This window comes from Styela clava, chromosome 1 (assembly GCF_964204865.1).
Source record: "Styela clava chromosome 1, kaStyClav1.hap1.2, whole genome shotgun sequence".
NCBI classification, from domain to species: domain Eukaryota; kingdom Metazoa; phylum Chordata; class Ascidiacea; order Stolidobranchia; family Styelidae; genus Styela; species Styela clava.
The window spans coordinates 12,495,340-12,517,238 of record NC_135250.1 but is presented as its reverse complement, the minus strand read 5'-3'; the positions used below and the strand labels follow the sequence as shown (position 1 = coordinate 12,517,238).

The 21,899-nt window shown below is 36.2% G+C and overlaps 1 protein-coding gene across 2 annotated transcripts; it reads right to left on the bottom strand.

Moving 5' to 3' along the window:
- Positions 1 to 3,575: 3,575 nt before the first annotated feature.
- LOC144419856 (headcase protein homolog) lies at positions 3,576 to 14,829 on the bottom strand. 2 transcript variants are annotated; one of them, XM_078109970.1, is made up of 14 exons: positions 14,015 to 14,827; positions 13,674 to 13,831; positions 13,232 to 13,347; positions 12,805 to 12,913; positions 12,262 to 12,414; positions 11,832 to 11,973; positions 11,013 to 11,709; positions 10,214 to 10,429; positions 9,237 to 9,356; positions 8,203 to 8,322; positions 8,013 to 8,129; positions 6,912 to 7,032; positions 6,112 to 6,183; positions 3,576 to 6,015 (listed from the first exon to the last, which is right to left on the bottom strand). In XM_078109970.1, exons 2-14 carry the CDS (start codon positions 13,780 to 13,782, stop codon positions 5,861 to 5,863), a joined length of 2,247 nt encoding a protein of 748 aa, XP_077966096.1. In that variant the 5' UTR covers positions 13,783 to 13,831; positions 14,015 to 14,827; the 3' UTR covers positions 3,576 to 5,860. The 2 variants fall into 2 exon arrangements, with proteins under 2 accessions (XP_077966096.1, XP_077966099.1); XM_078109973.1 differs by lacking the exon at positions 13,674 to 13,831 and having other exon boundaries at positions 14,015 to 14,829.
- Between the last annotated feature and the right edge of the window lie 7,070 nt (positions 14,830 to 21,899).

Below are 21,899 nucleotides of genomic sequence, written 5' to 3'. Positions count from 1 at the left end.
GACTGTACCTCATAAGTAGGTAAGTAATATTTTTCCCATGTAAATATTAAGAATACATTTACAGACAGAAGAAAAAATATATTTGCCATGCCGTCGTACTGGAGCGAAAATTTATGAATATGCGTAGAATGAAACGTGCTATACTTGGAAAAAAGAGAGTTGGGCCGAAGGAAGAAAAAGACGAAAACAGATATAAATAGTTTATTTGAATACTCCATAATATACAAAAATTAAAAATGGAGAATTCTGGAGAGGAGCAAAAGGTTTAAAACATGAGAGATATCATGTGCCCGCCCACCAGCACATACACAAAAATAAATTCCAAAAAACACAAACCTAGTAAAAACGAGGCCAGAAATAATCAAACAAAAGATACTCGAATGTATTGAACCTCCGGCCTGTAATACTTTTGAAACACCTAAGCTATTGCAGTAATAATGACCAATTCAATATATATGTAGCCTACAGTAGGCTATATGCCAGCAATACGCTGTTAGTTGAATGTTTATTTTGTGATATTGAGATAAACTGAAGATCTTTGGCGTCAAATGTAAACATTCATTAAGGGATAATATTATCTCCAATTCTCAAAATTTTTCTACACTATTGTCTATTGATTATTAAAAAATGAAACCCTCGACACCAGATTACTCTACAGTCTACAGTTTTAGGGAAGGAAGCTGAAAAATTGTGGAATTTCTTTTTGCCCTTCTTCAAGAGATGTTTTTATGCTAACAACGATAATAATCTGATCTCAAAAGTGAGGAAATTGGCCAATCTCAGAAATAAATTGAAAACGTTTTAAACTTGAACAAAGAAGCTGAATCTGATGTGTCGGACCGTATTTTAAAACACGATGTCGGACTTGCAGTTTAATAAAAGTACTGGAAAACCTATTTTGTTGAATGGGATGAAAGCGGAAATCAGCAAGCTTGGTTCAAAATATTTGCAGAACAGTCATGATCATGCGCCTTTTCTGCCTAAAGATTATCGTACAAGAAGCAGTAACTGCTTCGAGAGAAAATTGGCAAATGGCAAAGAAGTAACACGTTCTTGGCTGATATATTCGCCTTCTAATAAGCCACTTATTGCATTTGCTGACTGCTCTATTGTCAATCAGATCAAAAATCTTTCTTGCAACAAGGATCTGGATTTAGTCAGAGGAAAGCACCCGGAAGGATGATCGCTCATAAAAATACCAAACATCACCGAGAGTGTTTTACAGCGTGGAAAGAAATTTGAGCAATGAAACCGGAATTATTGACGCCGAATTCAATGTACGAATTGAGAAGGAAAGGCAAAAATGGCGTGAGATTCTTAAAGAAATATTGCACGGAATAGAGTACCTGGCGGAACAAAATCTATTCCAAGTACTAGTTCTAAGAGTACTATTGTAAGATCTTGTTATCGCCCGATCGTCGACTGCTTATTGTGTCGTTAATAAATTGCTTGTTATGTAATTGTATTGCGTGGTTGAGAGCAATCAATTTCATATAAACAAAAAAAAAAGAAACAAGCGAAGTAGGGGGCGCATATTAAACCTTTGCCATGTGCGCCATTTTACCTATATACTCCACTGCTATCGCCTCAGTGCTTATTTTAGAGTCAGCATAAACTTAGTTGTGAAATATATATAGATACAGGTACCTTATTTACCCGATTAAACAGTGGCCAGTTATTTGGTCAACTGCGATGTGTCGTGGATGGTGCAGTACGCATCATCTACGACGAGAAAGCCATTTCCAAACTTATGAAATCATCATCACACCGAAATATAGTCAGATCCGGATTTGCCATAAGACAAACACGCTGAAGTTCAGGGGTTTCAAGCCCTTTAACTTTAAAATTGAAATATAGTCTACTTATTTTAATTAATTAAACAATTTTGCCCTGATAATGACTTCATTTTTTGAAAAAGATCAGAGGCGTAGCCAGAATATTTTGCGCCCGGGGCAAACTATGAAATTGGCGCCCCGACCTCCACGTTTAATCAAATTTCTATTACATTTGATTGTATATGCGAAAACATGTCAAATTTTAATGGAACATTTTATTTAAAGAGGAAGCAAAGCTATACAAAATATAGCATATGCCCATAATGTCCCACTCAGTTACTGTCAAAGATTATTTACATACGGTAGTCTACAATAAATTTATTTTTCTTGATTTCACTGTCGCAAACTGGTTAATCACGTCATCAACATCTGTTTTATCCAATGTTTCTCTTTCAACACTTAAAGTGCAATATCACTGAGACAATTCGGTGACCGTACATTTGAACCCATGCGTATATCCACGGGTTCGATCTATATGCGGGTGCTAAAACCCATGGGTTAGGGTTAGTATGGGTTTAACTATCCGTGGAACAAAAAAATTCCATAGGTGCAATAGCATACAGGTGCAATTGTCATGGGTTCAAATGTACGTGGGTTCAAATGTAATGGAACCAGACAATTCTGTCCCATTGATGCACGCGAATACGACAAAAGAAGTTTCAATTTGCTGAAAGACCGTTCACAGCTTGCAATTGAACTGGCATTGTTAACAAAATTTGTAGAGAAATTCGCAGATTCGGGAAAACGTCGTCTCCAAAAGTCGCAAAAGACACAATAAAACCAAGAAGAGCCAAAGGAGTTTGTGGTTGAATTTCAGTTCTGTTACTGAGCAGCTTTCTGCAATCTCCCATTCCGGAGAAAAGTTCATGGCCATTGATGTCCGTGTCGTAGAAATTTGCAAAATCCGTGTAATCTCGACGAATTGCATCATCATCTGTGTCTGATAGAAGAGTCTAGGCGTCAAGCAGAAGTCCAAATTTTGTGTTTAAGTCTTTTAGTCGTTAAAAACGTGTTGGCACCTCTTGTTGAAGCCCGTGCATTTTGTTACCTAACGTTACCAAATCAATTTTCGCATTGCTTCCCGGCCATGTAATTACGATGGAAATCTGTGCGATCATGCGCGAGCTGTGTGCCTGATGTCGTCGGCAGTCGACGTAAGTGATCTAACCAAGTGTGCAGTTGGCCATGTACTGAGACTCGATGTCTGCCGCCGGTGCGGTTGATACATGGTTATACTAATTTATCCAAGCAACAACGAATCTAAGAAATATTATATTTCTTTATTATTTTTGCCTGTCTTATATGGTAGACCAGTTTATTTCAAAGAACATAATTACTTTATTTATTACTGATTGGTCCATTCCGTCGCCCCACCACCTCTTGGATTTTTTGGACGATGGCGTTTTATTTCAGCCTTTAATTTTTAATAATCTGCCAATCAACTTGGATAACTGATTAGTGTAGGCCTATCTATATTTCTTGATTTGAAATTTGGTACATCACGCTATTTAAAAATTATCATGACGCCATAATACAGTTAAAAAAACAACCACGAAACGTTGAAAAGGTTACTATAAATCCGTCCCCGTATATAGTACTGCACGGTATAGTCCTATTTATCTTTTCTGAATGTTCGTACGGCTGTGAGATATGATTTTTTAAGACAGGCATAATCATGTCATGCGGTATCAAAGTTATACGTTCAAACGCTACTCCCTTGAGAAACAAAAACAACAATGATACAATGCCAGATTTATTTATATGGTTACTGGTGCTATACTCTTAGCATTCGAAAGAGAAATGTAAGAATCTCTTCAAGAAGAAAGAGGAAAACAAAAAACACCAAGGCCAGCAAGAAATGTTCCCAAGTTCACTGACTGCTTGCTTCAATAGCCCATATTACTCTGTACTACGATGATCAATATACAATTCGGGCAATAAACAAGTCAAGAAAAAAAAATTCAATGAGACTAAAACACACTTTTGCATTGTTACTATGTACATATTACAAAGAAAAATAGTATTTTCTAATGATTACACAAATTATCTATTATGTGAAAAAACACATTTGCAGCTTACTCACAACTATAAAAAAGGAGAAAAAAAATATGAATAACCTTCATTCTAATAACCTCGTTAAAAGTTCACAGAAATGAGGAAGTGAAAAGAATGCCAGGTCACCAGGAATGAAACAAACTTCCTAACAAAACAATGCTATTTATTTATGAGAGGAAATTTTCTTATATCAGTTTTGAATACATACAAATAGAGATGGGATTTAGTACACAGGAATTTCTATCAATTTACTAGTTACCGGTAGTTTGTACTGAACAGGATGAATATTGCATAACTCTCCCAAATGACGAAATCAGAAAGTTCCGTTACATTCTCCATGCAAACAGCATTGATAGCTGTAAATTCGTTTACAAATAGAGTTACCTACATTTCCTAAATAAGAAAATAATATCAATGAAAATGTTTGTGATTGCCATCGAGGATATTTAGGCTATTGCAATGCTTAAGATATGTGTGTATTTACAAGTAAATCCAGTTGAAACAAGTAATCAGCCCCCTGCAATGTCAAGACTTTGAAATTATAAGATAAGTCTAGCTCTGGTAGTTTGAACTAAGAGCCTGGGGTACAGGGTAAAAAAAATATCCTAAAAGTTGATAGCATTTACAAAAGGTAATAAAAATACTCTGAGACTCTCTAGCAATATTATCCTCAAAGATTGAACAATGCACAATTTTGAAAGATACAAAAACCCATCAATCATTATATACATATCAATCACAATCAAAAGTAAAAAAGCAAACATAAAGTTTCTCAAATGGGTTCTTGTTAACACCTATGAATATGAGAAGAAATATCTCATTGTAGAGTATATATGATCCATGGACAAAAAAAATTTTGCACATCCCTGGGGTAGGCAATGTCGATGTATAAAAAAGCACGCAACTCATTAAGCTTCTTTAAGATTATAGAAGAATTCATACTGAATTACAAAATGGTAGAAATATGTAATTTACTTACAAGCATTGCTTTCAACATCCACAAGTCAATAAGCAATGGATGCCCAAGTTACAGAAGTTACATTTGTAATTGATAAACAATTTCGTAATATTAATAATGCTCTCACTACATAAAGAGGCTTAAACGTAGGATTTCATAAGATGAATCAATCAATAGTAGGGCTGGGAATTTTAGGGTAAACACTTCGACCGTTAACCGGGTAAAATTAACCGGTTAAGCGCCGCGTGACGTTTGACGTAATAATTATAATTTCAGTTTGTTACGTCACAATGGTTACAAAGCGATTTTGCGTGTTCTTATCCCGGTATCGCTCAAAATTATTCACGAATCGAGATAGTTTCATGATTCCTCTGCTGCAAAAGATAGGCAGCGTGGTTCGGGAGTGTGGAAATATTTTAGAAAACCCGATTCCGTTGTTAAACACCATTTATGTGACAAAATAAATCATGACCGTTAACCATATGAAATCGGTTACCCATTCCCAGCCCTAATCAATAGTAAAAGAGTATTTTTGAACTACTTGAATTGATATATAAAATTTACACTTTGTCAAAACAAAAACAATCAACTATGCCTAAACACCTTTGATACAAATATACAAAAAATCACATAAGAGGAAATTAATTCACTACCAAAACAAGCTAGAACTCAGGCTTACTTTCCCATCCAAATTCATCTAGTTGTATATTTGTCTTCCATTAATATAATTACCATGTAGATAATAATACAGTAATTTAATATCTCAAATCAAAAGTGATATAATTATATTTTTAAACAAAATGATTTGTTGTATACCTTTTTTACAAATATTGTGCTTTGGTAAAACAATAACATTTCAAATTTAGAAATACGTTGAATCAGAAACGAACTGCTTTTGAAGAGAACTTCTGTCTAAAGGTGATCGAATAAGACTGATGTGTTACAAACACATGAAATCTTGATCTTAACATATTTTAACAAAAATTGACTTTAGAAAACCACCAAAGCAAAATTAACAATATGGAAATTCGTCAGGTGCATGAATCTTGTAAGTCGAAGCTGGATGAACGAAGTGATAATCGATAGATCCACAACTAGGACATGTTGCCTTTCTGCTATACTCACTATAATACTTCAGCCCAGCACGTCGATCAACGATTGAAACGCCTATAAGAGAAAAGAATATAATTTCCTTGTTGTTTATACACAAAAACAAATTATATAAACCTAAAAGTTTGTACATGAATGCCAAAAAAATCTCACCGCATCGCTTGCAAAGGAGTCGACTTTCACAACAAGGAGCAGCGGCAAATATATCATACATGTAAAGAGAACCTGTCAGTACAAAATAAAAGATATAACTAATTTCTACTGAGTGAAATCAACAGCCAATTTATTTATATTGACTAGAGTATAAATTCTGATTTTTTTCCTTCTGGTTAACGGTAGGAAAATAGGAAAATGTCTGTAATGGAACATTCCTGGATATCATTATGATGTACGTCTATTATTAGTATCTACTTGATAATTCTGATTTTTGACGTTCTATTTTTAACGAAAAGCCCACAATGGCTACAATAGTGCCAGTCCAAAAATATTTCGTTACAATTATTACAACGTTCATCATTTCATCCAATCGTGAAATCATTTTCATGAATTTCCCACGAAATCATTTTCATGAATTTCCCACTAAAATATTCAATTATAAGTGTATGTGTTGACTATGATTACAGAGCTGTGGTTAATTTTTCTCATCAAATAAATGGTCCACCTGTGCCCTAAGTTGCATAAGTGTCCCGTTTCAGTTTATTTTTCTAATATGAGGGGCAAACAGCAAAAACAATGTCATTCTATGATCATAGTATTACACTCGCTTGATATCTACGTTATTGCTGTTAGTTGGCTAACAAAAACACTCATCCTTCAACTTTCAATCATCTGTTGACATGCAAAGAAACTCACATATGAGTGAAATAGTGACACAAGCATTGCCAACAAGCGCTCTTGTAAACCATCAATCGCTATGATATAGGAGTATTGAAAAAGTAATGAAGCAAACATACCCAGCTGATGAAAAGTTCCATTCCATTTAGTTTCACACATTTTGCAAACTATGTTATTAATTCCTTCCAAACACCAGATACAGACTGCGTGGAGATATTCGCACTTGTTTTCTACTTCAATCTGTTCATGAAAATGATCATTAATTGATTTATTTTTGATGAAGGTTTAATCAAGGTCCATCTTGCATACAACAGATGCAATGGTCAAGTGGTTTGATCATTGAACCTGACTATGTTGGCATTGATTTGCGAGTCAAATGTGCGATACCCATGCCCACCTCTTCACTCAGGGTGAATAGTAGCCTATGTTATGAATTGGGTAAGCCAGGGGTGTGCAACAGGTGGCCTGTGGGCCAAAACCAGGCCCGCCAAGCCATTTCGTGTGGCCCTCATCAACACTAGGATTATTCCCCATCAAGCATAAAACCTGATTCGATTGTTCAGGAGCGCTCACAAGGGTGAAAAAAGGATGTTTTTGATCTTGTTGCCACGGCAAATTTCCACCATTTTCCTGACGCACTTAATACTGTGAGGCTAAGCAATAGCCGCATTCTCTTTCCTTTCCCGCGGCTCTCTGGTTGTCACTAGTACATTTTATTATTTTTGTTTGGCCAAGCTAGATGTATGAAGTTGGTTGTATGGTCCACTAACGCAAAATACTGCACACCCCTGGGGTAGGCAATGTCGAAAAGTTCTTCAAAAATAGGACCTGCAGCTTACTCAAGAGGCTGCCTTATTGAAAGAGAAGGTATGAAAACGCTGTATAAAAAAGCACACAAGTCGATGAGCTTCTTTAAAAATATAGAAGAATTCAAACTAAACGGCTGAATATTATGCATTGAATACAGACCGAGAATATGTTTCAATCTCAGAATAAATATAACATCTGCCAGTTTGTCTCAATACACAACCAGGTTGGAACAGTTTGGTTGAATGTAAATACCGTGTAGATTTCTTTTCATTCGAAATACTAATTTGCTTGTTTGCTGGTGATACTTGTTTCAAACACAACAGCATAAAAGTACTACAAATATTTCTAACTAGGTTCTCTTGCACGTTCGTGCCTAGGATTCGGAAGCATAAACATTATTAAAATTTTACCTTTATCTCATTTTGAGCCCTGTCTTCATTCCGTAACGGACTCAAAAACATTGTCCCATCCAACAATGGATAATGGTCGTAGATCGGCAAATACCTTGCACATAAGATGCAGTTCATCTGAAAAACCAAAGTATATGTTAGTATATGTTCGTTTAAGATACCTCGAGAAAAAAATAATTATCCGATTTACCCAAGAACACTTGGCTTGACTTAGTTTGGATAAGACTGAGTTTCTGAAATCGTCGCTTCCATAACCCTCTCCTTCCATCTTGATATGGTATGGATTGACATGCTGTTGTCTAAGCGCACCCTGAAATATAGAAAAGGGTTAGCGTACAATATTATTAAATATGATGAATTGTAACAAAGGAAAGAATAGAACATTGATGAAATGAACATTGAATCCAATTTACTGATATTGCATAATATTTGGGATTGTTTGGGACGTCTCTGAACAGAATTCAAATCAAGCAGCCAATCAGTATAAGGGCTATGCATTTCGAATCGAATAGTAAATTATTCAAATTGGTTTAGACAAAGATTTCAAATCATCGCCATCATGTTTTATTTGTCCGCCAAAAGTCGAGGTAAATTTCTCAATTTTTCTATTGACGTCATATTTTTGAAATGCAATTCTGACGTATGACTTCACAGTGAGTTGATAAATATGTTTTTCATTGGGTGTGAACACTCATCGAACTGTGATGGATTATATGTTTGCAGTAACTAATGTGTCCGGAAAACCGATCACAATAAAAAAATCACATATAATTACATATCTTCAAAGTATAAAACATTAGATTCGATTGGAAAATAATATTTGAATCCAAAATCATCACATATTCGAAAATGCCCACCCTATATATTAGAGATATACTTGTCCATACCTATTAGAGTCATAGAATATATAACTGGTGAAGGTTACAATCTTTAATTGTTTCAGATCATGCATCGCACAATCCAAAACCCCATAAAAAAAAATTGGGCGCTCCAGAAGTATGTGTACCAATATAAGGAGGTAGCTATTTTTTTTTCGCCTACTTCACATCAAGTTGTGTAAAGGGACGGAAGCCTATGGGCATGGGGTATATTCACTTGGCTAACAAAGACAGTCCCCGAACTCGTAATAGAACTAAAATGTGGAAAATCGGAATAAAATTATGGCCTAACCTGGTACACATACTACGGGAGTACCAAAAATTATGATCATCTTTTGAAACTGACCTGAAAATTTTTAAAATCATATCGTTTGTTAAACGTAGTGCTACACATCGGTGTAATGCTGATCTCAGTACACGTTGTCCCTCTCCCTGCGGCATTCAGTTTTTCAGGAATAATCAGAACCTACATAAATATATTGTACTATCTAAAGACGTGGATCAGCACATTCATTGCGACAAGCACTGTTTTCATGCAACCAAAAAACAATATTTCTAAGCAGATTGAAAGTAAATAACAATAAATGTGCCAAACACAAAAGTGTTTCTATAACAGAACCCTTTAGCCTGGAAACCACAAAACCGCGGTATTGTTTTTAACAATAAGTAGTTATTTTAATATTGTGAAATATTTTCAATGCCTCTTCTTGAAGTTGGCATGGTTCAGAAACTTGACTTGGTAGGAAATTAGTAGTAATAATATCCAACAGTCTATTTTGCATCATAGAAACTAGATATAAGCAATTGGCAGGGGCAGAGCATTACGCCATGAATCGAGTATAGAATAGATCAGGGGTGTGCAACCTGGAGCAAAAGTGGCCCACGGAGAAAAGCCAATTTTGGAAGGTGTGCGGCCCGCGAAATGTGTTTTTAATTCAGTTTAATCTGATTCGTGCGAGTAATTCCTTTGCGTTGCAAAGCCTATACTTGAGTCCAATTTATTATCTGTGCATATGACGTTACAATGCCCTAACAGCTAGCTTGTGCGGAGCGAACTACGCATGTCATAATGTCCGTAACCAAAATTTTTGTGCCTGCAACTACCAGAGTGCCTATGTTAAATAAAGGTGTGGCCAACGATTCCTTCCAGTTATTTGTATCTGGCCCTCCTGTATTAAAGGTTGCACACCCCTGGGCTAGATAATAAAAATTGTACAAACCTATTTTACTTTTTGAAGGATATCCTTTATTGTGGTTGAACCAGGAATCTATAATTCCTATACAGATAGATTGAGGTTATCAAAAATCATATTTCTACTTTACCTTCGGTTTCTTCAAGTCAATATCGCTGCATAACATTGTTGTAGCAGTTTCATATAATCCTTGGAAGGGCAGCGAAGTGTTTTGCCCTGGCAAATCGGTGGGGTTTGTCTTATTAGAACAATGGCAACCGTCATTTTTAGTGTTGTCAGTATGCTCCGATGATAAACATTGATCGGGATTCCAGTGACCAATGAACGGTGCTATATTTTCTTGCATCTGCAGAATTAAATAATTTGTTGAAATTTTATATGGTGAAAAATGTGGATCAAATGCTTCGTTTGTATCCTATCTAATCTTAAGTTAATTCCATCACAAACAAGGGAATAAGTGGTCAATTTATGGAATTTCCTATCACAAAGAGGTGAGTTGACTCAAAGCTACTGACATCACCTTTACAATGAGAAACATACATATATATATATATATATAGCATGTAAGTGCTCCTTTTCCAATTCCATATCAGTTCAGAACACTTTCAACTTTTTAGTTTTAGTTCTGAGGGCTCAGACCTTGCTTTGAGCAAACTTGTCTAAAAATGTTTTCAAAATACTCCTAGTAGCCTAATCCAGAAGACGATGTGACATAAAATCTGTTGCAAAATTTGAATAAAATTAATGACATCTCAGGACGGAATTATTTCACTAAGTGGGTTTTATAGCATTGTCAAAATTACTTCGATGGGGGAAATGACAGAAAAATATATAAATGTTATATTGTAGGAGATTCAAATCAATTGCGGAAAATTTAGGCTCAATAGTTGATTTGATTAGCACTGATTAAATCATGCTGCGGCTCTCACCTGTAGTAAATTTCCAATTAAAGATGTGCCAGGACGTATTTCTGTATGGTTATTTTCGGCTAAATTTATAGAAGGCATTGTCGAAGGATCGAACTGTGTGTGAGAGAGCTGTGGATGGGTATGCTGATCCATTGGCAATTGTTGGTGAGATTCATTCCATACAGCTTGTTGGGGATTCAGTGAGGGTTTTGAAATGCCCATGCTGTGCATCATTTTTGATATTTCTTCAAATCTGTGATCTAGTAACGGCTGAATTTGCCCGAGTAAATCAAATTGAGTTTTCTCATTGATGCCTTCACGTACTGTATCCCTTGCTTCTGCCTTTTCAACACATCTTGGAGAAACCATTTCAGCATTAAACACGCCACCAAAGTCTAAATTATTCGGTGGGAACATGGGTGACTGGGAAGAATCATAAGACATCTTTCCATAGAAATCAAGCACATCATTATCTGGTATTTCCTGAAGAGTGGAATGAGATGGAAATGAATTGTTTAATCCATATGAACTTCCATTTCGATATCCAGCATAATTTCTTAAATTAGGAGGCATGAAACTTCTTCCAGAATTTTGCGGGGGAGAGAAAAAGGCAAAACCAGTACCATGGATCTCACTATTGCTTGGTGAAGAGCTGCTGTACCCTTGATCTATGGACAACACTGAGCTGGTTGAATTGGTCCGCACACGATTATCTTTGCTGTTTGACAAAATACTTCGGTCATTAGGCAAATTTAATATGAAAGAAATGTATATTTCAATGTAAACACCAATTGACAAATGCCAAGCTTCTTGCATTCTGTTTTATAGGAGCTAACTTACTTGTTAGGAATCGCCTTTGATTTTGATCTTGAACCTCCAAATGTATATTTGTTCCCTAGTGCTGGAAGATCCTTATGCTTCTTTCTGTTCTTTTTCTTCGCTCCTTCTTCTATACCAATCTTCTTCGAATTTACGTCTGTAACTAATGTAGCAAGTATCATTAATGACATATTAGGACGATATGCAGTAGTACGATTTAATTGGAATGAAAAATAATGCACCCAGCGCAAAATTACCAGGTGTGCTTGGCAGTCCTGATTGACTACTCCTAAAAACAAGCAACTAAATAATTTGATAAACTTTGTTTCGTAATAAGTATGTGCTTTTTAAAATTTGTTGGTATGTTGTAGGCTGGAAAAGCTCAATAACCGCTGGTCTAACCGTCAAAGTTCTTGAAATACCCTACACATTATCAAATATAGTTACTCACAAGGCAATACAACATCTTGAGGATTCCAATTCAAATCTTTTCGTAAATGCCCACGATTACAAATACAGTTACATGCACGAAATGCCAGATCATATCCTCTTTTTGTCCATAAATTCTGCCTTCTTTGTTTTTCAGACCAACTCCGAGCTCGCCCTTGAGGTGAAAGATAGGATAATCCTCAAATAGCTAATTAAACTAGGCCACTTTTATATTAAACCAATCTGGGTTTCGAAAATGTTGTTACTTAAATATGGAAAAAGTTCATTCTCACAATAGGAGTAATCGGTTTACTATTGTTGTTTTACCATGACCACAAAGACATATCGATTTGCGCATCCATTGCGCAAGATTTCATCTGGAGAGTATAATAAATTATCCAGCATAACTATTTGTTTGTTTTATTCCAAATTATTGGCTTATTGGCAGAAATTTTTCAATCCATATACTTAGAATTTTAGCTAGCAAACTATGTATTGAATAATACAGTATAAAACAACATTCATCAAAGATTGATATATCTCAACATAACTTAGGTATATTTACCATGAGATCTCAAATAAGTCAGCAGGCCATCTTCCCATCTCTCAAAACATTCCTTATGCATGTACGGTCCAGTAGTGCAAGCTTCATTGCTGCAGATTATCTTTTCAAGCTGAAATTGGGTGAATAAGATTAAGGATAGATGAAACAGGTACCGTATATCTTTGCATATAAACTGACTACCCTAGAAACGGCCTTAAAACGGTTAATTTATAAAAATTTGCATATAAGTCAGTCTCTGCAAATCGTAACACGTCAAAGAAAATGGTTGCAGAAGTGAATTAATGAAAATTATGACCCTTATTTTTATGTTTTACTTCTATTAGTAACGGTAAGGAGTGTCAACCAATCACAGACTGTTGTCGCTGTCGCTGTCATGTCAATAATAATGGGATGAATAAGAGTAGCACAGAAGTTTATTATAACAAACCTCCTCAGGTTCTGTCAAGTTTACTTGCCCTCCTAATAAACAACCGATTGGTGTGCAACATGGTCTCAACCAGGTCACATCCAAATCACCAGCACTTGCAGATGAACTCATGGAACCTGAATTAATTTTACCAAAGATGAACAAAGTATTTGGAAAATACACAGTTAAATATGTAGGATACTATTGTCAAAGATAATAATGAATGAGATAAGTATATTGAATGCATAATATATTTGGTTTCTGCAAGTTTTCATTCAATCACAAATCAAACACTTTTTCCTAGTTTATAATAACAAGATAACATATTAAGAAAATTTCGCAAGCATTGTTAGTCATTCAAAAAAGTATTACTCAAATATTTGGGGCCTATGATATCATTAATTTGAAAATATTTCTCAAAATGAAGGAATTTTTCATTCTAAGATTTTGTATCAAAACATACCATTTTGTGCAAAACTGATGTTATCAGAATTGATATTCTGATCTTCCACAAATCCATTAGCACTACAGTTTGATGATTCTGAATTGTTTCTGTTACGTTTTGTCGGCATAACTTCACTTTAATGCATATGCTTTAACATCATAATTGATCAAATATAGCTGATTATTGAAATAGAGAGTATCCAGTAACAATTATATTGAACGAACAAATTACATTTGAATAAAACATTAGACAATAGATTACTATTAGCCAATGCATGTCTCTATCTGGCCTGTTTCACAGCTTCATAAAAGTGTGTAAAGGGTCTATATATACAACTGTACAATGACACCGATACATACCTGTAATAATTATTATTGGCGACTCACAATCACGGTATTACCATGACTGAGAGACATTTCTGAATTCCCAGTTAGAAAATTTGAAAATGATACCATCATAAGATATGCCCACTGATCACAGAATCTACAGTAATACTGTAATAAGTCACAGGTGATAAATCCAACAATGAATTTGTGCACTAAAATAGCTAAGTGGATTATAATCCAACCTAAAATCTTAACCAGATATGTTGAGTACTTGATGACAGAAATAGCTATATGACTGGCTTGCTGGTCTGTAAATTCAATCATTAATTCCAACTTGAATTCATTTGACTTGTATAGTAAGTATATTACTGTATTACAATGGGAAATGTTTTGTATCATACCTTGTACAAAAACTGAAAATTGGATAATTCTCCAGCCAATGTGAGTTATTTGGGAATGATATTTCAACCTTGCAAAAGCTAAATCTAACTATGACAATATGATTCCACTTCTTTAGCTCTTTCAATCTTTAGTGTGAGAGGTAATTGATTACTGCAGAGCAACACATGGTTATTGTTAATTTTTGTCTTCTTGTTACTAAAAGATCAAGATAAAGCCAGAGACTTGTCGAGAATCAAAAGAAGTTTTGTTAACATATAGATATAGGCTATGTATTCTTCTTTAGGTCATTTAGGAATATGGTAAGCTGAATGATTATTACCACCTATCCTAAAAATACATCATACAAGTGAAATGTTATATCTCAAATTAATATAAATGTGAAAAATATAATTACGACAACCATCTCTAGAATTTTAATAGAATCAAAGTTTTAATATTTCTCTATTATTTTTGTTTCATAGTCATTTTTCATTCTGCAGTATTGTGATATTGATATTTTACTTCCAGTGGAGGTATAAAAGACCGTAAGAAGAGCGTGTAAGAGGCAAAAAGGAGAGTAGTCTAGCTAGATCATAGTACTGTAGCAGCCTCTGATGTAGATTCAAAGTATCCAATACTGCAATATAAATTAGTATTATTACAGTATTATGTTAATCAGAGAAGAGCAGCGGTGCATGGACTCAGCAATTTGAGTCAAATCTTGGAACTTGAAAATGATTTCGAGCTTGTGTTTGGAATAGCAAAAAAATCCAGCAAAACATGATTATTTAATTTAGTGATTTAGGTTATGATAGACAAATCTTGTTGCCTATAAACAGACAAATAGGGTTTTCAACCTCATCCGTTCGCAAATATCCTTTTCCTTGCCATTTTACTAAAAGTCAATCATATTCCTGTAATATAACTGTATAACATTCAGATTGATGTGTTTTGGAAATATGCTTCGAGATTGCTATCTCTGTATCTATTCTAAATTCCCAACAAATGCTTCATTTCTGAATAGACTTAATTAATAATGTAATAGAGTCAAAACTATCTGAAAAAATCATATGATTCAAGAACAGATCGCGCTAGACCTGATATAACGAAAACGACGCAACGCCAATGCCTTACAGAAACTATTTGCCATCGTTTGCAGACATGCCGCACAGCACGCAGCATAACAACATTGGTCACGTGACCACAGTGGAGAGACTTCGCGAAAACAACAACAACTGGTGGAAAGGAGGAGCGGCCATAACTATCGACCAATCAGATGGATTTATAATGACGATATCGAGTCGCGCTCGTTGTTAAAATTGGGTTCACTAACGGTCATATGCTAATGTTATGACAGACGGATACTGTTCAATATCGACGGCGTATGAAGTTTGGCACTCACGAGGATGACTTTTTATTATCATTATACTTTATACGTTATTGCATAAAAACTGGGGAAATGTATTTTATCAGTTTATAATTATCTCATTTGTTAATACATGCCATTTCTTTTGGATATGCTAGTCTTTCAATTCTTCTGCCATGTAGGCTATGCTTTTTTGTTGTCACGAATATCACATAATCAAATCGGTTCCATTACATTTGAACCCACGTACATTTGAACCCATCACAATTGTACCTGTATGCTATTGCACCTATGGAATTTTTTTTGTTTCACGGATAGTTAAACCCATACTAACCCTAACCCATGGGTTTTGGCACCCGCATATAGATTGAACCCGTGGATATACGCATGGGTTCAAATGTACATGGGTTCAAATGTACGGTCACCAATCAAATCACATAATTAAAATGTCCAAATTTGGCTAATGCTTTCGGATGAGATATTTATATTAAAAAAACGGGCGGCCATACAACCAAATATTTTAGCACTCGTGAAATTATATGTGTGCATGGAAATTTGCGCCCTTAAACATTGGCATCGACGTGCAGTTGCATACACAGCCATTTCCACACATGAACAATTTTGTTTCGGGCAAGATTCGGACATGTTTTATTTCAATCATACTCGAGTCGGGCTTAGTTTGGGGACACTATTGCGCCAACCTGGGAACTAAACAAGATTTAGATGCCATTTGTCACCGATCGATGAATATCACAGTGTGATACAAATGTTATTCATTATTTTGACGTACCACCACTGTTAGGTAACTGAAAAGTTATTTCGTGGCTCTGATAAACATTGATGTTGAATGTGATGTTTTCAGAAGTTCGATGAAAATATTGAATCGTTTGTGGCTCGTTTGCAAAGGTTCACCAGCAGCGTATGCCTTCTCGAGAACTTATGGGCTACGCAAAAATTGTTGAGTAAGCAAAGAAACAGATAACGCAAATTGGTGGTCATATGAGGTCAAGGAAATTAGAGGAAATTTACGTGCAGCGTGAAACGAATGATCAGAGCCGAGCCTTGATTACTTTTTGAATGTTAAAATTAAAACTCTTCCTTAATAATTATGCTGAGCTGTCTTTATCTGGATAAATTTGAAATCGAGGAGTGTATAAAACTCGAATGTTATACATCAGTGTGCCACGAGCGCCAATAATATTTTTTTGATCATGTTACATCCGAATGAGTAGTTCACCCTAGACCTGGTCTTTTTATTCATGATTTTGTGCCAGGCTGCGAGAAATTATGTTGGCTTGTTATTTTGAATCAATGTAGCCGCTTGGTCATGGTTATGCGAGGCAAAGTTGCTTTATTCGACGATTGGCCCGAAATTAGGTGTTTGACAAGTATGTTATTTATTGTCAGGCGGTGTCTTGGCCGAGTAATCACACATTTCAGTTTCGATCAGTTACGAAAGCGCTTTACTGATTAGCGCACGTGCCTAAAATCTGCAAGTACGTGCTTTTGTCCCCATCGCTACGCACAAAAGTGAACATTTTCGTATTGGAATATTATCGCATTCAGACATCTAAATGAACTTCTTAAAACAAAAATCGTCTTCGTCTTCATCATTATAAAATCGCTTTTCTCTTCGAATACTGGACCAATTGCTTTGAAAATTTCAGTGGTTAAAGACGGTTAAAGATTGATTTTTTTACAATATATTTTTTTGTGGCAATAAATCTCACTCTGTCTCATTTCACTCCTGTTAACTATTCTGGTATTCGATTTGGCAACACTTACAAATTATTATTACAGTGTGGCAACAATTTTTTTTATTTTTTTTTTACACACGTACCTATTCTCTACCTCAGGGTTTCTCGAACTTTTGGTGTTACGGAGCTGTTGAAGAAGTTGATTATTATTCACGGAGCCCACAATAAACTTTGAAAATAAAACAAACAAAACAACACATTGTTACTTGACGATTAATGTTCATGGGTAAGTTGAAATTACTTTACCCAATTCAAAAGCTAAACCTTTTATAATATATACGATAAATAAAAGCCATAAATGATGCTTAATTTCACAGATAAATTTTCATATATATATATATATATATTGAGATGTGCTGTCTTGTCCATTAGGCAAAAAAGCACGTGCTCAGGGAGCAAAGGAAAATGGGGCACCACAGAAATTTTGGACCTCCTGAAGTATGCGCACCAAGATGGCGACAACCTGAACTCGGGTTGTGTACCAGGTTAGGGTTCAAGTTATGCGACATCTTGGTGCGCATACTTCAGGAGGTCTAAATTTTAATATACAAACCTCAATGAATGCACTTAAACCTTTTTTAATATATACGATAAATAAAAGCCATGAATGATGCTAAAATTCACAGATAAATTTCATATATATAAATATTGAGATGTGCTGTCTTGTCCATTAGGCAAAATAAGCACGTGCTTAGGGAGCAACAGAAAATGGGGCACCACAGAAATTTTGGACCTCCTGAAGTATGCGCACCAAGATGGCGCACAACCTGAACTCGGGTTGTGTACCAGGTTAGGGTTCAAGTTATGCGACATCTTGGTGCACATACTTCAGGAGGTCCAAAATTTTAATATACAAACCGAAATAAATGCACTTATAATACAATGGAAGATTAATTGACCATAGCCTTCACATTGATTAGCTGAAATTTCATCTGAATCACGGGAAATATGACGCGTGACCTCGACGTAGTATCAGAATGAATAGAAAGATACATAGCACGCGTAATTTACTACATATCATCTTTAGTGCCTGGGGTAGCATATTTCACATGTCGTGGGGCTTTTTAGACAAAATTTACGGTGTTTTTCATTTTTTAGTGTATATATATGATATCGTTTCAATCTATAAAAGGGCATAACGCATCGCCAATTTTGATCTGAGATGTTTCATAAATTCAGAAAAGTAAACCAGAGATATGACGGCTAGTTAGCACAAGAGACAGAAAGATTAAATTAGTATTCCTTCACTGACAGTCAGAAATTTGGTTTGCACATTCACTAGTTTGAATTATCTTAGCATTTTCCTCAAAAACTAAACTAAAATGAACAACAGTTTTAAAACAGAATATTCACGCATTCAAGAGTTGAAGCAGCGCACACGATAGTCCCAGATGAACGCTTTCAATTGAAGTATGAATACACATGCTTCGAATCAATGTGATTTGGGAGCTCCCGAACTATGTACACCAAGATGGCGCACAGCCTTAACATAGTATGTGTACCAGGTTAGGGTTCAGGTTGTGCGCCATTAGTTCTGTAGGCGATTAGCCTCGTCATATGCTGTAAAGTGTGTCGTCGTTAATTAAGTGAGATTTTAATCCACCCTATCCTCAGCCGTAGCGGTAGCTCAGGGGAAGCGTTGGGACATGATCAAACATTAGGACCGTGGTTCGAACCCCATATGGTGGAGTGGGTTGTCTTGTAGGGGGGATCATCAGATAAGGCAGACGGTCGAGGGCTGAAAAAGGCAGGCGAGAGCAGCAGCCAAGGGGAGCAGAGATGAAAAGGAAATAAATAGGAGCCAGCGTGGGGGTCAGCGAAATCAGCGGGATGGCCAAGCAATAAGGGTGGAGTAAAAATGGAGACAAGAGAGAGTGAAGTAAGTCATCGAGGCGAAAGATATCAAGACGAGAGCAGTTGAGGGGGGAAAGGGTCTGGCAGGGCAGAGATGAAAAGGAAGTAAATAGGAGCCCAGCATGATGAGTGAGAGGGTGTGGAGTACAAATGAAGACGAGAGAGAGTGGCTCCCAAGATCAGCGAGCTGAAAGATACCAAGACGAGAGCAGTTGAGGGAGAAAAGGGTCAGGCGAGGGCTCGGGCGAGAGAGAGCAAGAGGTCAGGCAGCAGCCAAAGGAGAGGGCAGAGATGAAAAGGAAGTAAATAGGAGGAGCCCAGCATGGTGTGAGAGGGTGTGGAGTCAAAATGGAGACGAGAGAGAGTGGCTCTCAAGATCAGCGAGCCGAAATATACCAAGACGAGAGCAGTTGAGGGTCAGGTGGGAGGTCAGGCAGCAGCCAAGAAGAGGGCAGAGATGAAAAAGAAAGTAAATAGGAAAGAAACCCCCAGCATGGGAGTGAGGGGGGTTGAAGTAAATAAGAGCCCCTAACATGGGAGTGAGAGGTGTGGAGTAAAAATGGAGACGAGAGAGAGTGGCAAGCCCCCTCTCTCGCAGAGAAACGAAAATCGATCATCGAAGTTAAAGAGCAACATCGAGCGAGGCAAGCAGGCAAGATTTTCAGGGCGGAAGATAGAAGAGCGACAAAAAGAAAATTGAGATGTAATGAAAAAATACTATAGAAAAAAAAACACTGAAAATAGAAACCAGCGGAGGTTTATTTTTTTAGCCTGCAACTGTTTTTGCACAAAATTCTGCCCCGAATTTAGTAATGGAAGAATACTGAAAGTCTTATTATAATAACAGACATAGAAAGCACCAGTTTTATTAATATCATTTCTATATATAATCTGACTTGCTTAGTGCATATAAAAAACATAATCCAGCCCTGATAAGGCTTTCCACGAATATTTTGTTTCACGAACACGACGATAATTAATTACTTTTTTGTTCTCGTGCGAAATTGTGAGTTCAGTGCAACGACTAACATACCGGTTCAGTGTGAAGAACAAGTTAGTATATTATAATCATCGACGACAAGATGATAAAAATAATAAATAAAGAGGTGGATCCGCTACCCAAATTTCTTGATTGAAAAGCGGCAATATAAAATATTAAAACTAAAACCTAAAACGGAACGGACATAAGTTTTGTTCTAGCAAACTCGAGGCAGTTTCGATAAGTAATGATTTTATATAGTCGTAAGTCGACTCAACCACAGTTACATCCAACACAATTAAACCAATGAACATGTACTTATTGAGATCTTTACGTCGACCTTGGGATTTTCAGAATGGCAATATTTTGAATAAAAATAATCTTGAGAGCTGAAAAAACAATACAAATTCAACAAATCAAAATCTCGCGAAAATATGATTACAATCTATTTATGTTGTCAGTTTAGCACGTGTTTGATGTCATTTTAGAATAATAATATTTCATTTCATTTATCGTTACGGTAATCTCAACTCAAAGGCGAGTAACAATGAACACATTTAAATAAATCTGACAACTGACAAGACATTATAAATGTTCGCATCGGCCGCGGAACAGATGCAACATGCAACATGCAACAGAAAACTCGTTATCCGCTTAAAATGTCTTTTTTCAGCGAGTGGCCTAATTGCGAAGAATGTTGCGCGGTAATTTTCGATTCCAAATTTTAAACCGGCTCTCTATTTAAAAATCCTGGCTGCGCTGCTGTTTATAGATAATGTCATATATATAATTGAATTGCCGCAATGTTGCTTCCTTGGACAGTTACAAAATTAGGTTTCTTTCACGGAGCCCCGGGGCTCCGCACGGAGCACTTTGAGAACCTATGCTCTACCCAACGACTAACATACCGGCTCTACCTCTACCACTTCAAAATTTGTTAAAATTGTTGATTATGGAGTCGAAATAAACACTTATTGCGTTGGGATAGCATCCGCTATGTGGCGCAATACTAAAATGTTTTGTCTAGTCTTCTTGTTCTTGTTCACGGTTTATTCTTGTATTCGTTGATATCAGGATATACCGTACCTTATACCGAACCGGTACCGGTACAGTATGCCTTTACTACATGTACCCTATACCAGATGCGGTTGCTATCCTACAACTCCGTTCGACATGTTTAGATAGATAGGTAGACTATTTCAATATCTGAAGATGGATAGTCTTAAATCTGACAGCTGCGTTGTCGACAGGCAGACTCTGGTCTAGCCTAGGTAGAAATTGAATAAATCAGTACCATTATCTGATAGTGGCTAGTCTAAAACTTGACGTTCAGTCAGATAGGAAGGATATGGACTGTAGGGATGTTATTGTCAGTCTCTGCTAGTCTGTCTGTCTTTAGGCAGAAATTCTAGTTACCTACCGTTGCTTTTATTCTGATTTAGGTTTAGGATAGGATTTACATATTTATCCCGGGGAGAGGAAAGCCGATAAGACGACTTATCCATATGGCGAACCACGGCCTCTCGTCCGGTTACCGGTACCATTCCAAGTCGGGTATGGGATTACTGGATTAGAACCTGC